The sequence below is a fragment of the Euwallacea similis genome, chromosome 19, assembly GCF_039881205.1.
Source record: "Euwallacea similis isolate ESF13 chromosome 19, ESF131.1, whole genome shotgun sequence".
In the NCBI taxonomy this organism is placed as follows: domain Eukaryota; kingdom Metazoa; phylum Arthropoda; class Insecta; order Coleoptera; family Curculionidae; genus Euwallacea; species Euwallacea similis.
In genome coordinates, this window is record NC_089627.1 from 111275 (window position 1) to 128032 (window position 16758).

At 39.0% G+C, this 16758-nt stretch overlaps 1 protein-coding gene across 2 annotated transcripts in view; it reads right to left on the reverse strand.

Annotated features, from left to right (window-relative positions):
* Nucleotides 1-16758, reverse strand: part of kug (kugelei) — a 45566-nt gene that overhangs the window by 2038 nt on the left and 26770 nt on the right. Inside the window, exons 22-65 of one of the 2 annotated variants that reach the window (XM_066399657.1) lie at nt 16597-16744; nt 15963-16110; nt 15675-15903; nt 13385-13702; nt 13106-13334; nt 12730-13050; nt 12462-12676; nt 12103-12286; nt 11822-12046; nt 11431-11454; nt 10610-10713; nt 10218-10554; nt 9956-10165; nt 9755-9898; nt 9535-9703; nt 9290-9476; nt 9095-9239; nt 8820-9038; nt 8506-8766; nt 8239-8450; nt 8015-8180; nt 7705-7866; nt 7395-7532; nt 7148-7332; nt 6465-6828; nt 6216-6404; nt 6010-6152; nt 5663-5960; nt 5382-5605; nt 5125-5333; nt 4833-5035; nt 4381-4779; nt 4023-4322; nt 3782-3970; nt 3563-3732; nt 3259-3419; nt 2734-2979; nt 2236-2517; nt 1998-2182; nt 1720-1947; nt 1536-1664; nt 1259-1449; nt 1072-1186; nt 379-402 (exon numbers count right to left, since the gene is read on the reverse strand). In XM_066399657.1, coding sequence (XP_066255754.1) covers nt 379-402; nt 1072-1186; nt 1259-1449; nt 1536-1664; nt 1720-1947; nt 1998-2182; nt 2236-2517; nt 2734-2979; nt 3259-3419; nt 3563-3732; nt 3782-3970; nt 4023-4322; nt 4381-4779; nt 4833-5035; nt 5125-5333; nt 5382-5605; nt 5663-5960; nt 6010-6152; nt 6216-6404; nt 6465-6828; nt 7148-7332; nt 7395-7532; nt 7705-7866; nt 8015-8180; nt 8239-8450; nt 8506-8766; nt 8820-9038; nt 9095-9239; nt 9290-9476; nt 9535-9703; nt 9755-9898; nt 9956-10165; nt 10218-10554; nt 10610-10713; nt 11431-11454; nt 11822-12046; nt 12103-12286; nt 12462-12676; nt 12730-13050; nt 13106-13334; nt 13385-13702; nt 15675-15903; nt 15963-16110; nt 16597-16744 — 8929 coding nt within the window. The remainder of the gene's footprint in view (nt 1-378; nt 403-1071; nt 1187-1258; nt 1450-1535; nt 1665-1719; nt 1948-1997; nt 2183-2235; nt 2518-2733; nt 2980-3258; nt 3420-3562; nt 3733-3781; nt 3971-4022; nt 4323-4380; nt 4780-4832; nt 5036-5124; nt 5334-5381; nt 5606-5662; nt 5961-6009; nt 6153-6215; nt 6405-6464; nt 6829-7147; nt 7333-7394; nt 7533-7704; nt 7867-8014; nt 8181-8238; nt 8451-8505; nt 8767-8819; nt 9039-9094; nt 9240-9289; nt 9477-9534; nt 9704-9754; nt 9899-9955; nt 10166-10217; nt 10555-10609; nt 10714-11430; nt 11455-11821; nt 12047-12102; nt 12287-12461; nt 12677-12729; nt 13051-13105; nt 13335-13384; nt 13703-15674; nt 15904-15962; nt 16111-16596; nt 16745-16758) is intronic. The other variant, XM_066399658.1, reaches the window with a different exon arrangement.

Sequence of the window (16758 nt, forward strand, 5' to 3'; positions counted from 1 at the left end):
CGGCGTGTATAGTATATCCTTGTTTAAGTGAGAGGCGGTGCTCGATAGCGGGCCAAGTCATTCATTTGTAGGAGCCCCAAAAGTGACAAAAAGTCTTTACATTCGGTAACCATTTATGACTTCAATGACAATTGACACGGCAATTCCTGAGATAACAGGCTTTGGAAAATTTCTTTGGTCTTAAAAACTCAGCAGTTTATACGAATATTCATGCACAAAAAGAACTTGAAGTAACGCAGTGCGAGTTGGCATTAGAGATCCTTAGAGATTTCTCCGACTTATGAATTAACGTTTTCCTATTCAAAGGTGTTTAAAATTTCCTAGAGCCAAAATAGCACATTACTAAAAGTCCTTTCAACATCTTTAAAATATACTCACTTGGTTTAATATTAATCAAAGGCACTGCGATAGGAGCACAAACAAAAACTTATGTTAAAAACTCTTCTAAATCGCTTATGCATTTAAGGCAGAATAAAAAATTGTAGTAAAAATTAGTTTTGTGATTGCTAAAGAAGTTTTGTTAGGGTCAAACTATATAACTCAAAACTCATGACATCCACAACGATTCCCTTATGTGATTAATATCTTGTTAGGTATTACATAAGTAACTTGTGGATATTACCAAACTTTATCACTAATCACAAGATATCAGTACGTTGAGGGAAGCATTATACGTGGTACAAACGCAAAAATTCTATCGGTTAAATAAATGGAAAACGTTGCATTGGATAACATTAATTGGTTACTGAAACAGTTAGGTATAAATGCATACTTCAAATTACATAAATTAACTTACAGAGTACAAGTGATTTATTGGTTACAAAGGCACATTTGCTATATAGATGTTTCGTGCCAGAGTATTGCTGAAATCAAGTGTTTTGAGCTTAATTTAGTGCGCCAAAAATTATATTTTACAAATTGTTTTATACCATATTATGATTCTATTTAATATTGAGCTGTCATCAGTCTCATATTGATAAGGCTATAGTCTTCCTATATTGAAGATTCTGGTTGTTTCAATATCGCTCTTAACGATTCAAAACTCCCCAATAGTTACAAAATAATTATTACCTGCTGGAAATCTGTAATCTTGTTCGCTGGATACGTCTCCGTTCAGAGAATTTAGACCGTTGGGCTCGCGACTCGATGCTAAGTCTGTGTCGCCCATATATTCTTCCACGTCCACCTATGAAATTAAACAATAGTTTTTTTAGATTTGTGATGGAGGCTTAAAATCTCCGTCATCAATCCGACTTACCTCGTTTAAGGTTGACACTCCTGCCGAGGATTTGTGATGGGGATACGGGCCAGATATGTGGTTGACACGAGACTCATTACTCTCGTTACTATGAAAACTGGATGAATCCGGAATCTCCGACCCAGGCACTTCGGTTATATTTGGAAGGGTTTGAGACTGCCGCGCCCAATCTGAACAGTCCCAATGGTAACCTGAATAATTCGCAAAGCAATTCTTAAGTAAAGTTAAAGTATATAATGTGTGTATATAAATATTATTTATTTATTTATTTACGTACTTCCTACGTTTCTTTGGTCATCGTCATGCAAATTCCCACCTATTCGTGCATTGCCGTTGGTGGTGTTACTCCTGCCGCCGTAAAGCCTATTGGGTAAATCGCAGTTGCCGGGGTTGGGCGCCTTATAATCTGATAGACACATGTTTTGTCGAAAAAAAAATGCTCCAACTAAACGCACACTTACCATTTTTCATCCTTGTCTTATCGTTAATAAGAGCGGATGTCAGATGCATGTCGGCCCATCTAGTCTTGTCCGGTTCGCAGTGGTTGCTAGTGCATCCCTGCTGAGTATTGCGGTTTAGATTTTTTCCGTAATCAGGAGCAATTTCTAATTCGTCACCAGCCGAACCGTAACTCCTCAGGGTGTCCAAATTGTTCAGCATGAGAGTAGTGGCATTGTTGTTGTAAATACCTGTAAATACCACGGTTCGTATTTCGGTATTTTGCAAGGTAGATTCTTACCATCCGTATGAGAACTGGGCGTATAACTGACTGGTCGCGCAGCGATCATTTCTCTGTGATTCACCTGTAGATTGCTCAATTTAGAGCCTCTTTTCAACTCTGATAGTTCGTGTGGTCTGTGCGCGGAGTTCAGTACATTATTGTCCTTAATGTTTAAGTTATTACGGCTGCGGCGATCCTTTGCTCTACAAATATAATGGAATAAAGTGCAAATAATCACATAAAATTAGCAAATTACTTTCTCATTCTGCAACAGCAAATCGCACAAATTATCACAGACAGCACTACCAGCGCAGCCATTGCCACACCACAATACATCAACTGGTTCCAGGTGATGTTGAGGAAGAAAGTTGCAGACTGTACGGTGTCGAATTGAGAGTTGGCACAATACGCTCCGCTAACATTTGAAGGGCACATACAGTGGAACGAGCCAATTTCATTGATACAAGTGCCTCCATTCTGGCATGGATTCTTCTCGCATTCATTTAAATCATGTTCGCAGAATTCTCCAGCAAACGACCTATTTTCCATTTATTTTTTATTCTTGTAACAGCAGAGGCCATAGAGACTTCATTTTCTTTGATGCGATAAATTAAAGAATGAAATTCTCACGGCCTATTGCTTTACAAAAAAAATAAATTGGCAAAAACAAATATATGAGAAAAATAACGTTCAAGTCAAAACCTGATTTCCGGTATTAAAACTAAACAAATACAAGTTGAACTATTAACATTACCTGCATTTGCACAATGGTCCATCGTCTCCCTCTTCACAGACACCTCCGTGTTTGCAGGGATTTGGCGAACAATATCGTCCATATTCACATCTTTTGCCACTCAAGCGTAAAACGCACTCACAAACGAAATCGCCCGCTATAGTCGATCTGCATTTGCCCCCATACAGACAAGGAGCAGAGGCACACGGGTCCGTATCCACCTCGCACAAAGAGCCAGAGTATCTGTTGTGACATTCGCACTCGAATCTTGAAAATAGAATTTTAAAAAAATAGAATAAGTATAAAACTATTTACATAACCAGTTAGAAAATGAATAGTTTAATGAAACCAGTAGGATTTTACGGTCCGAGCGAGGGTTCATAATATCACACGAATTAGAAAAAGTAGCATTTCTTAACTAGCTTCACACATGATTTATACTAATTGTCCATTGCAATGAAGAAATCCAAAGAAAAAGACACATATTTGATTATATGCCTTGACACTGCTATGCTATTCTGAGATTTGAATAGGAATAAATCTCACCCCGTTTTTAGGTCTCTGCATGTCCCTCCGTTTAAACACGGTTGCGATCCACAAGGTCCAGGAAGAATTAAAATATCGGCATCGCAACTGAACTCGACATTGGCGAATCGCTTCAGTACTGCCACAGAATTCTCTCCAGATTTGTGCAAAGGTACAGACACCTATAATAAAATAATATTCGACGTATACAGGGTAATGAAAAGTTTAATGTCCATCACAGGATATCCGAAAAAATGATAGTTCAAACGGCGAAGTGACAAAAAGTGACTTTGAATCCTGTCAACGCTGAAACGCAGTCACTTACCCTGCTAATTCGAATATCATCCATGCAACCTGTGAAACCTTTCTGAACGTCTTCGTAGCCCAAAATTGAAGGGTGCTGATGTACTTCTGCCCCCAGATACATTTCGTCGCTTTGCAAGTTTAATATATCGCTAACGCCTGGGGCGGATCCCTGGGCGACATACGTGCCATCTGAAAATCAGAGTTACAAAAAAGGCATTTAGATCTTTGATATCTTTACCAATGGTGATTTTGGCGTTATTTCTATCCCTCTCCAACTTAATTTCGTGCCAATTGCCATCGGCAACATAAATGTCTGAGACACGAACTATGCCCTCGCCGCTGCCAAGTTCGAAACGATATTGGACGCCTCCATTCACGATTTCCAAGATGTTATAGTCCACTTTACCGGCCGCGTACATTAAATTCCCTATATTGCAGATTAAAATAAACTCTTAAGCATAATGTAGGATTTTAATTACCAGTGGGTTGAACACTCCTCACGCGTAAACTCAAACTCAAGCGATCTTTGATGGACTTTTTGTTAATAATCCTGTATTGGGAGTAGCTTTTTCCGCTGAACGATAAAGGATTGCGGGCGATATAGCAATTTTGATCGTGGCATTTTGATATGTCCACTTCGCAGGACGGTCCCGCGTAACCTTCCGGACACTGGCAAGAATAGCCCATTTGGGACGCATCCGGCACGCATGTTTTGACTATAGGACACGGATCACGTGCGCATTCATTAACGATCGTGTCACACCTTTCGCTTCCGTATCCTACATAAATTAATTATTTTATAAATTTTTGTACGAGTATGCACTATTTGTTACTTACCCTGTTTACATAAACAATCCAACTTGTGTTTATGTTTCGGAGAAACAAAACTGGTCACATCGGTAGACACCGGTTCAATCACAGCAGTGTCTAAGACGAAATGATCCTGACACACGCCGTACATGCAATATTTACTGTTACACTTCGGCCTGATAATTTCCTCCACTACTAATTTGGTACTTTCTTCCAGTTCCTCAAGGTTATCAGTCAAGGCCTCCCTAATCGCTTCTGAAGAGAAGAAAGCCTCGTCCGATTTCCTCACGGTAAACAGCACATCCAGGTCTTTTTGAATATAACGTTTAGCTCTTAGTAGATCCTCATCGGTTGATGGTTGCACGCTGATGATCACGACGTCTTTTAACTTGCAATTTATCGCGTTTTTTACTGCTTTCACGAAGCCTGAAGACAACAGAAGAATAAGCGGTTTTGCCGTCTTATGCGCATGCCCTTACCTTTCTTATGACTTAAAATGAATGATTCCGGACTGACGTCCCTAAAGCGGATTCCTACCGAGCTGTCGAGCATAACTTCAGTCAGTATTTGAACATTTATTTTGACGATGGTGTAAGAGAAAAATTTGCCGTCCGTTACTGACACATTGAGTCGATATTCCCCTATATCGAGGCGCGGAAGCGCCGTTAAAGTACCATCAGATCTGCAAAATCGGTAAAAAATTTTTAGATAATTATAGCATTACTCTTCAATTGATTTCGGATTCGCCAATGTCAAGAAAACAAACCATACCTGTTGATTTGAAAGAGTTCTTGGGTGGGATAAGCGACGCCAATTGTAGGGTTTAATGCATACGTCAACGTATCATACTGGTCTTGGTCGTTGGCATACACTTTACCGATCACTCCACCAGGATACTCGTCCAAATACGAGTTCACATTGATGTCCAATGGGGTGATAATCGGCGGATACTGTGATTCCTCTATTATTTTTATTAAAACCTGGAAACGAATTTAAGTAACTGAAGAAATAAAAAATCAAAAACGCACCCATGTATCTGAATATAGAGGAGGGCTCCCGTTATCAAACACTCTGATGTGTAACAAATAATTGTTCCTAATTTTATGATTAAACTTGGATGCGGTCCTCAAAATTCCATCTTGGTCTAAGCGAAAGTAGTTGCCTTCATTACCTATTCGAATGTCGAAAGTATAGGGAGTTGTGTTAGGAGGCATATCCTCGTCGCTAATCTTGAACTGTAGTATTGAGTGCCCTGAAATAGAACCTTGTTACTACTAATACCAACTTATACTAAAATAGTCTTTCTCGCCTATAGGTTTATTTTCTTGGATGACCTCTGTATAATTCACTTGGGAAAACAGGGGAGGATTATCATTGGCATCGGCAATTTCGACATTCAACACCGTCTGCCTGGAAAGAATTGGCAGTCCGTTGTCTTTGGCCAATATTTCCAACTCGTACTTTGATATCGATTCTCTGTCCAATTGCGCTGCTACTAAGACGTGGCCCGACTTAGGATCTATCGAGAATTGTTTCAAATTGTCTCCACTTATAATCGAGTATGTTATGTCGCCATTGTCGTTGCTGTCAAGATCTGTAGCAACAATCTACAGAGCAAATAATGATCATAGAGTTGACACAAGCTGAAACAAATACCTGTATTATCTTTTCGTTTATTTCGGCATCCTCTTTGATTCTAGTACTGTACGATACTTGACTAAACACTGGTGCATTGTCATTACAATCTGTAACTGTTATATTAACAGTAGCAACATTACTCAGTGGGGGCATTCCACCATCTAAACAGACATTAATTTATGTTCCCATTGTTATTGTACCATTTAATATTATATATTTAGTACCTATCGCCTGAATGGTTAGAAAGTAGTCCTTAGCTCTTTCAAAATCTAGCATATCGGCGATGGTAATAACTCCAGTTTTATTATGAATAGAAAATTTCTTATGTTCGTTTCCCCCGATTATTGAGTAGTAGACCTCGGCATTCGCTCCTATATCCTTTGAGGTGGCCTGAACACGCACTACGTCAGTACCTTAAATAATAATCAAAATTTGATTACCAATAAAACAACAAATATCATTTCCCATCTTACCCACAGCGTCTATCTCTGGTACCGAGGCAAAATAGTATTTATTCTCGAACTCTGGTGGATTATCATTAATATCCTGGACGTTAACGATTAAGTTGGCAATACTAGATAGCTGCGGGGTGCCCTGATCCACGGCCTGGACAGTTAAGTTGTACATTGCCCGTAACTCCCGATCCAAAGGCTTCCCTAGAGTGATTATTCCGCTTTCCTCGGCCATCAAGAAATGATCGTTGAACGAATCAATGAAAGAGTACTTGATCTTCCTATTGATGCCTATGTCGCTGTCGGTGGCGTGGATTTTAGTCACTAAAGTACCTACCTCGACGTCTTCTGGTAGGGCCACCGAGTAATGGGAAAGAGTAAAAACCTGGGTGAGAGAACATTACAGTTTACAACTACTGTCAGAATATTGCATTGCAGGCAAAATAAAGATTGTTGCTGACTCAAAATTTTTAGGAAATGATGTTGATCTCGTAAACAATTTATAAAATGATTTATTGCTCCCTGAAGAAATAGTATTTGTACAGAAATAATATGTATGATATTGTAATGTGAGAAATTCTTTCATTCAATGTACAATGCAGTTTTGCTGTTAACGAGTAATTACAAATAAGAAAATTCGTGTCTTTGTGTTTTTGTGTTTGTTCTCGATTTCCAGAGTTCATTTCAATATTTTTCCGTCTTACCGGGGGGTTGTCATTCAAGTCCGAAATAACCAAGTCAATCTGAGAAGAGCACTGCCACTCCGTGTGCTCTTTGTCGTGGACGTGCGCCTTTAAGGCATACTTTGGGCGACTTTCACGATCCAAGTACATTGCAGTTTTCAAGTCGCCCGAATCTTTGTCTAGGAGAAAGTGTTCTGAGCCATCGCCTGAGCAAATATTGTGACTTTTAGATAAGATTTTGGAGCAGTTGTGGTAGTAGGTTCCATACCCGATAAAACGTATTTCAATTTCGAATGTTCTGGGCCGTCACTATCGCTAGCCAAAACTCGCAGCACGAATGATCCCGGCAGTATACCTTCGGAGAGCACTTGGCGATAACGATACTTCGAGCAATAAGGCGGATTGTCTGCAAACATATTTAGTATATAATATAAGTAATGCATAATACATATTTTATGAACTTCTAGGTTAACAGGAAGATTAACAGCACACCAGTAATTTGGCCCTGCGTGACGGCAAAAACTAATGACGTGAGGATAATGAATAACGCGATTTATATATGGTCTATTATTAATTACCATTGGCATCTGTGACAGTTACAGTCACCTTAGCGGTATCGGTAAACAGCCCATCAGTGACCAATACGTTTAAGCTATAACTGTCCACTTTCTCTCTATCCAATGGTTTAGCAACGTAGAGTTCTCCAGTTTGACGTATTTGGAATTGGGAACTCGGATCGCCTGTGTATAGTACAAAACATAAACTAATACAAATAAATTAAAAGAATAATTATAAGAGCTATAACGAAAAATCAATGTAAAAAAATCGTCTTGATTTATATTCAAAGTTTTAGGTAATCTGCTGATAATTTAATAATCACCTACTTACCATCAATGATATAAAAGTTTACTGGAACTGAACTGCTATCTTCATCAACTGTAGTTAAAGTTAATAAGACTGTCCCTGGCAGAGCATCTTCACTAACCGCAGATTGATGTAACTTCTCTTTGAATACTGTGGGACTGTCGTTATAGTCTTTAAGTTTGATTATAACCTGAAATAATCAATGAGTCGGTTAGTTGGGAAATCTACAATTTGTATTTTTTTGGTACCGATGTTCTGTCCGATAATTTGGGTGTTCCATTATCGATGGCACTGACGTAGAACTTAAAATCAGGTTTAGATTCTTTGTCCAATTTAACCAGGGTGCTGATCCATCCCGTGTGAGCATCTATTGCCAAATAATTAATAATCTCCGAATTGTCCGGAGTAAAACTGTAACGTATTTCGCCGTTGCTGCCTTGGTCTTCATCATGGGCGATTACTAGTCGTCGAATTTGATTTATGAATCAAAATCTAATTGTAAAAACTTGAAATACCTCTCATTATTGACGCCCCCTCTGGAACATTCTCTGCTAAATCGAGTTTATAGTATTTGCTTTCAAAAAGTGGGGAGTGGTCATTTTCGTCCTGAATTTGCAACACCACTTCCGCCAACGCCGTCAATGGGGGACTACTGTCGGTTAATGCGAGAACTCCTATAACGTGTACTGGTTGAGTTTCAAAATCCAACGGACGGGCGAGGGTTATTTGGCCCTGAGAATCGACAGAAAACTGTGGGTCTTCGTCAACATCCGACACTAAAATTTCAGAATTTTGTTTTAATAGAATTAAACAATCTAATATTACTTACCAATTTCGAAATTAACAGATACATTTGATGAAATCTTCAATTTAGTGATAACAGTACCGATGGCGGAATTTTCGGATAAAAAGAATTTGCTCTCTTTTCTCTCGAATTTGGGTGGAACATCGTTGGGCCCGCTAATTACAATATTGACAGGTAGATCACTGTGCTGTGCCGGTGTTCCTTTATCTGTTGCCCGAACGAAAAATTGAAATACTTGTCCGACTAGAAAGAAGAGAAATGGAATGTTGCATTCTAATCAGATTATTAGCTATAAATACCGTAAAGCCCAAGGTTTCCAATAAGGAATAATTCACCCGTGACGGAATTAATTCCAAAAATCGTAGTCACATTTGAAGATTTCTTATCGTAAATCGAATACTCTAATTGGGCCGCGAAACCTTCATCCGCGTCAGTGGCTTTGATCTGTAAATTTATTAGTTACAATTACGTAGATTAGGGGCAAAGTATCGAACCTTAGAAAACGCTACTCCCGTGGATAAATTCGAGGAAATGGTAATTTTGCTTTCGTTGAACAAAAACTGTGGAGCATTGTCATTTTCGTCGGTAACCCGAACTCTAACCGTCAAAAAATCGTTAAGGCCTCCCGCATCCATCGCCATTACAGAAATTTCATATCTTTTTTTCTTTTCTCGATCCAGGCTTAAAACAAAACACGAACCTCATCAACCGCCCTGCATGGAAGATGATTACTACTTACCTCATTTTAGTCACAATTTTGCCGCTTTTTTCGTCAATACTAAAAATTTCGCTCAGCATGTCAGAGTAAATACTGTATGTTACAGTGCCGTAATCACCAAAATCCATGTCGGAAGCATTTACAAGGGCTACTAATAAACCGGGCATTTTATTCTCTGGAACGGACACGTCTAAAAACCGTGTAATTAAGTTAGTGTGGTATATTCATAATGAACTCTCACCGAGAATAATGTCCTTAAATTTCGGTGGATGCAGGTTGGCGGGAATCAATTCAACTTTAAGCCTGGCAAAGTTAGTATATACGCTGTCACTGACCGAAACGTTTAGTAGCATCATTTGCTGGTTTCCGAAATTTGCCAAATTTACTAGAAGAATAAAGTATTACAAATAAACATCAACAATTTGACCGATGAAAGACTCACCTAGTGATACAACTCCCGTGGCGGAATCCATAGAAAACGTTTGCTGTTCATTTCCCGCTACAATTTTGTATTTCAAATTATTTCGATCAACATCATCGGGGTCACTGGCTTTTAATATAGTCACAAATTGGTCCCTTTTAGCAGACACCGAAACCGCACACGAATACGAGGAAAACTCGAATTTCGGAGCATTATCGTTCATATCCGATACTGAAACAAAGAAATTTCAGAAATTAGATACTCTTCCAAAGGCACAATAAACCTGTAATCCACACATGAGCGGTATTACTCAAACTCGGAACTCCCTGGTCGGTGGCGACAACCACAAAGTGATGTTGTGTGGCCGTCTCATGGTCCAAACTCTGTTTTAAGAAAACGTTGCCCTCTTTATCGTCGATATAAAAAAAATCGGTGGCGTTGTTGTCTTTGCTCTTCTGAATGGAGTAGGAAATGTTCTTGTTAATGCCTGCATCGTTATCAATGGCGATCACTTTTAGGATTCGAGTACCGAATTGCGCAGCTTCTGACACCGAAATGTTGTAGGATTCCTGCGTAAATTCTGGCGGGCAATCGTTGACGTCCGACAATGCTATTGATACCTGTGATTGAACAACATATTGTGATAATAGTAGCAACAATATGACACACACTCACCGGTACTTCGGCATAAACACCAGACACTGAGTCAGTCGCTCTTATGATTAGCTCGTATTGGGGAATTTCCTCGTAATCGAGCTCATCGACCACGGAAATAACACCTAAAATCGCAACAATGTCGTTTGAAAAAAAAATTAATGTCACTCAATATGCTGAGACACAAAAGGCAAATAACAATAACGAAACGCAGCAAAGCTGTAGGCTTTGAAAATGTGATTTAACAGGAAAAAAGATTCTGACCTATTACATTGCAAGTTGTACAAAAACATTTGAAGATTAGGCACTCAGTTTTGGTTACGTGGGAATGATTAGTTCAACTAAAGTAAAACTACCATGCTGTTAATGCGAGAAAATGCAAACTATACAGGGTATTTCAAATTGGAGGGCTCCTGTGGGGATTTCGGAAACTATAAGAGAAACCCAACCGGTCCTATTACGTAAGCAACAACGTAAATTTTTTCCGTAAATTTCAGTTAATTTAGGGTACATTCACGGTTAAAAGTTGACCAAAATTTATTTTGGTCAAGAATGTGGTAATTCTTTCCATATCTCTTTGCTGTTTCCTGAGTTATTAACCAAAAACGATAACTACATGTCAGGAAATACTCAGAACTCCTCTAGTTTTAATACATGTTCTAAATAAGGATTACCATTTTACAAGCATTATGAGCTTCTATATCTTATAGTTTCCGAGATACGCATAGTAACCCCAGAATTTATAACATCTTATGTAACCATGATTGTGAACGCTATCAAGATCTGCGAATGTAAAAGCAAAAAAGCGTTGTTTTTATATTATATTCAAGGATTATACTCACAAGGCCCATTGTTACTGTCTGGAGCTGTGAAAAATAAGGGATTTTATTAGTTTTAAGGGAATATTATATGGGGATTTTAAGGTAATGTTCTTTTACATTAGCGAGTATATCATATCTAAATCTGACGAATCGATAATTTGCAATTTTGGAACATAACCGTGAAAATTTTAGATTAAAACGTCAATTGTTTTTGACAGCTATGTTCGACATTTGCTACATTTACATACGTTTGCGTAAATTTACAGAACAATTTTCACCAACCCTCGGTATTAATCTATTTAATATCAAGCTCAACCATCACCAACAGGGTTAAATCATTCTCAAGTTACATATTTGATTTTTTTTAATTCAAAATGATTTTTAACATTTTATTACGATACAAAATACTTACCAGTGTTGAAATCCAATGCAAACTCCTCCAAATCATTGCCGCGCTCGATGCTGTAAATTAGCTTCCTAGATAGGGGCGATTCGGCCTCGATGCCGACAGACAATGGCGAGTGCAGCTCCACATTTTCCGGTATCGTTTCCGAATAGAATTGTTTTTTGAATACCGGCATAGACCGGTCTATGACTTTTATGTGCACGGTGACGTCCGTCCGACACGGGGTAATTCCTGCAAAGCCAAATCGTCGTTTTACAGTCAGATATTAATGCAAAACTCCTGTTCACCTTTGTCGTACGCGGCTATTAGGAGCTCGTATTCTTTATTGTGACCCTCTAGAGTTTGTTTAATTTCAACATCTCCGGATTCTCTTTGAACTTTAAAAAGTTCACCATGGCCCCTAATCAGTTCATATCGCACTTCTCCGTTATCTGAACTGTCCAGGTCTATAGCGTGAACTTTCGTTATAACCTTAAAACCATTATGCTTTTAATGTCGTATTTATGTGATTTAAAACTAAAACTTTCCTTATTTAAAATATGCTAAAACGTGACAAATACAGAAAGTAATAATGGACAAATTAGGAGCACCAGACGGTCACAGTCTTAAGCTATGTGAGCGAAAAAAAACGGCATGAAGGACTTACCGATCCTTTTACGTCATCTACCGAGACGACTGCATAATAGGGCAAGTTAACGAACATCGGACAGTTATCGTTAATGTCGAGCACCGTTACGTTGATAATTACATTGGCCACCCGCGGTCTTTCTCTATAAGGAACACTGCTCCTTGCCTCCACGATTAGCTGATACTTGTCTTGTTCTTCACGGTCGAATTTCACTCCAGTAGTACGAACCACACCTTGATTCATCCATTCGAAAATAAAACGTAAGACCTAATATGTAGATACTTACCGGATGTGGGCCCAATTGCGAACATATTTATGGGGTTCAAAATCTTAAACTCAATATTTTCGTTTAAGGCGCTCCCCAGCACGTTAACCACGCAGACAGTGGTGATTTTTGTGGAATTTTCAACCACATTTCCCTCGTAAAAGGGACGTTGAAACACTAGTCCACTATTATCAGACTCGTCCACCCTCACGTAAACCTTGGAGACGCTTGAAAACTTCCCATCCGACACTCTTACATGGAGTTTATACGACAATTGTGATTCCAAATGATCAGGATTCAGCAATTTGATTGTTCCATCGTAGGAGCCGATATCAAAGGCGCCTAAAAAGTATCGTCAAAATAAGATAATGAAAGACGATAAGGTTGGACAGTAGACCTAAAGCGTTTCCCTCAATGATGTCGTATTTCAATGAATCGCTCCCTACAGTGTCTGGATCGGAAGCGTTGACCTGAATGACGGCAATGTCTTTGTATGAAGGAAGCAGAAGAGTTACGTTATAAATGGGACTGGAAAACACTGGAGGGCAGTCGTTTACGTCGGTAACACGTATATCAACCTTCGCAGTTGCATCGGAAAAAAGTTTAGGTTTTCCCAGATCAGAAACCTATAATTGACGTGAAAATTTCACGCTCAACTCGTCGCAGACCATCGTACCTGAACATGAAAACTAAAGATCTGTATGCTCTCGTAATCCAGTAGTTGTTTCGTTCTGATCGCCCCAGTAGTCGAGTCAATCTGAAAATATCTCCTCGATAAAGTCTCCAAGATGTCAAAGTGAAGCTGTGCGTTTCGTTCGCTATCTGCATCGAAAGCTTTGATCACTAATGGCTCGCTGGTGTTTGTCAACACCAACGATGCGACTGGCGACGCTTCGCTGACCACTCCATAGTACCAGAACTGGAGGAATTCTGGAGGATTGTCGTTCTTGTCGAGGATATGTATGAGTACGTTACAAGTTGCCGATACAGAGGCCTGAGAGGTGCAAAAATAAACTTTGATTAGAGTAACACGCTGTGAAGGTTATACTTGAAAGATCTTGAAGGATCCGGATGCAACGTATACTTTCCATATGAATAACGTATACTTAAATTTACTTATAGAAGAAACCTATATACTTCACTAGATATTTCATTGATTATTGAGTTTGTTTTTAATAGGTATTCAAAATTTACAATTATTAATAATTTTAAAAATCTTATTTAATTAATTCTCTTTTCGTCCAGGGGTGTTTAGCAGGCTGGACAAATGTGTCCAGTAGAATGGGCATATTATGTGATCCCTTTCTGGTCTCCAATATCTTAATTTTCTGTTATTTAATCATGTGCAAAAACGCTGGTCACATTCCTACCTATCTAAAAATAGCAAAATTAAAGATATTGAAAAAATCCAATTTCATCCAGAACATTGAAAAACAATAAAACAGCATAGAGAGTATTGAACAAAAATAAACAAAAGTTAAAAGGTAACGAATTTCAAAGCTCGCACCTCCGCGTTGAGAAACAAATATCGTATTACGGGGCAACGACGCTGCTTGCTTTTCTAGTAGTTTTAAACGGTTTATAAGGCAGCCATACATACAAACGAATGCGTCCCAACACAGAATTTTCAATGGCTTGGAACATTGCGGAAAAGGGCACAGGGCTTGCCGGAAAAGCCGTCAATGAAAATGTGAAAATCCTTCGTAAGATTCCTAATCTTCGTTTATCGTCCAGTTATTTTTTTTTTGACTTGGATTTTCGCAAGCCCAGCGGTCAAAGTTGAATATTTACGAATTGACGTGAATAAATTTCAAAAACTACATTTCATCGAAACGGATGTATAGATGCGCAAAAGAGCCGAGTAAATTTGCATTCGTTTTTGAATGAAAATTAAGGCCTCTAGTTTAGTCAATTTTTCAGGAAAAATACGGATATCTACGTCACATATAGAAAAAACTTAGAAATTTCATAGGAGCTTTTACGAAAAATGCAATTTTTGCTCCTATGGGGGAATTCAGAAATTGGGAGCAAAATCAGACTTTGCAAAAAAAAATTGTGTAGTAAAAAAGTAACTATAATTTAAAAACTTTTAGTTGATCACTTCCATTTTTGGCAGACTTATTACGTATGTAAAGGATCTTGGATTTTTTCAAATTTCTAACTCATTGCGTTCTGAAGGTACAGGGTGAAACGACCACTAACGGATGTCGAAAATGAAACATCCAAAGTTAAATAACTCGCACAGTATGAGAATTATACGATCTTTTAATAGGGCACCGAATCGTCTCCTTTTTCTTTTTCTCCGAGCTCTGCGATCACGACGGAAACGAATTTTTTCATGTCCCTCGTGACTCACGACGAATGAAAACGCACTTAAAATTAGATCGATTTTCACGTCGAAATTTTCAACCCGGATTTATAGCCTTTAATTCGGGCTACGACAAAGATAGCCAGGACGATTCCGGTGCAGCGTGGGTGACGGGTCTTGCTACGTTTTTGAGTACGGAAGCTATTTGCGGACCCTGCACTCGTAAAAAGGGAAACTGGATTTTTTTTCCTTTACCTGTACTAAATCGAACACCACCGGAAGGCATAAGAAACCCACATCATTAATGTTTAATCTTGTGTTAAGTTTCGGCACGTTTAAGATGTCATTAAGTAACTCGATCTGACAGACTTCGACACACCATTGTTCCGGCCCCTATAGCCCTACCAACCTCAGAAGAGGGCGATGGAACGCTCAAAGATTACTCTTTAAACGGGCTTTAGTCTCAAATCGTCTACGAGTAACCTTCGTTCTCCATAATCCCCCAAAGCATAAAACTACAGAAAATTTTACAAGTACGCCAAATATTTCAAAAAGGATAAAGGTTTTTTAGTAGAACAAGTCTCACTAAAGTTACATCCACAACGAAGTAACATTCAATGTTGATTTTGTTTGCTCCTGGATAGATCTCTACACTTACCATATTAATAGCCATCACCGACAAATTGAAAAACTTGTGTGCCTCGTAATCCAAATATTTCTGGGTGGTGATCACCCCCGTGCTGGGGCTAATTAGGAAGCTGTCCTCGGTATTTCCCCCTAAAATTTCGAACTGCAGAGACGAGGTACTTCTCACGTTTATGTGCGCCACGTAGCTGCCCAGGGGCTGGTCTTCGTAGATCTCCGCTGCGATCTCTTTACTGGCGAACCTGCAATGAAGTTGTTAAACTTTAAACAAAGATAAATTTACAGGATTGATTTTAGTTACTTGGGAGGGGCATTGTCTGCCATGGTCAATGATATATGGGCGGGCACAGTCGACCACAATGGATTGCGTCCGTGGTCGGTTGCTCGAATATGCAACGTATATTCAGAGGCGGTTGCAAGGTCGAGCTCTCGAGCTACGCTAATCGTGCCTAAAAATATTTGTTATTATACTATTTAAAAATAAAAATGTTGCATGTTTGTTGCTGTCTATTAGTCAAAATGGCCACTGGTGGATACAGACAAAAAGATTACTCATTGTTTTTTATATGGACGTAATATCATTTGTTAAGTGGTCAGCACACTAAAATCGCATCAATAGGCACCTAAAATTTTTCCCAAACATTCAATTTTTAAAAGATTCGAAACGACAAAGCGATTAGTGTGTAGCGTAGTATTTTAAAAGGAAGCGCATCACGACCATGAATAAATCAGGCCCCACGGTCGTATAACTACAGCTGTATAACGTTCCCATGAGACATCTGTTTCTCCATTAAGAACTGGGCCCTAACGTGACACACGGGGTGCTCTAAATCCCCGTAAAACGAGTCATTACAATTTTACCGGCTACAAGGAAAAAAAAGCTTCAGTCAAGGTAAAGCCATTCAAATTCCTCACCGGCTAGAAAAAGAACTTACCAAGATCCGAATCTATGCTGAACATATTTCCTAAGTTTCCCGAGATAATTGAGTAGCTGATCCGAGCATTCTCGCCCTTATCGTGATCAAGGGCCAAAGCTCTCAAAACCACGCTCCCTACCGATGCGGTTTCGTACACTTTTCCTACCTAAAAACACGCGT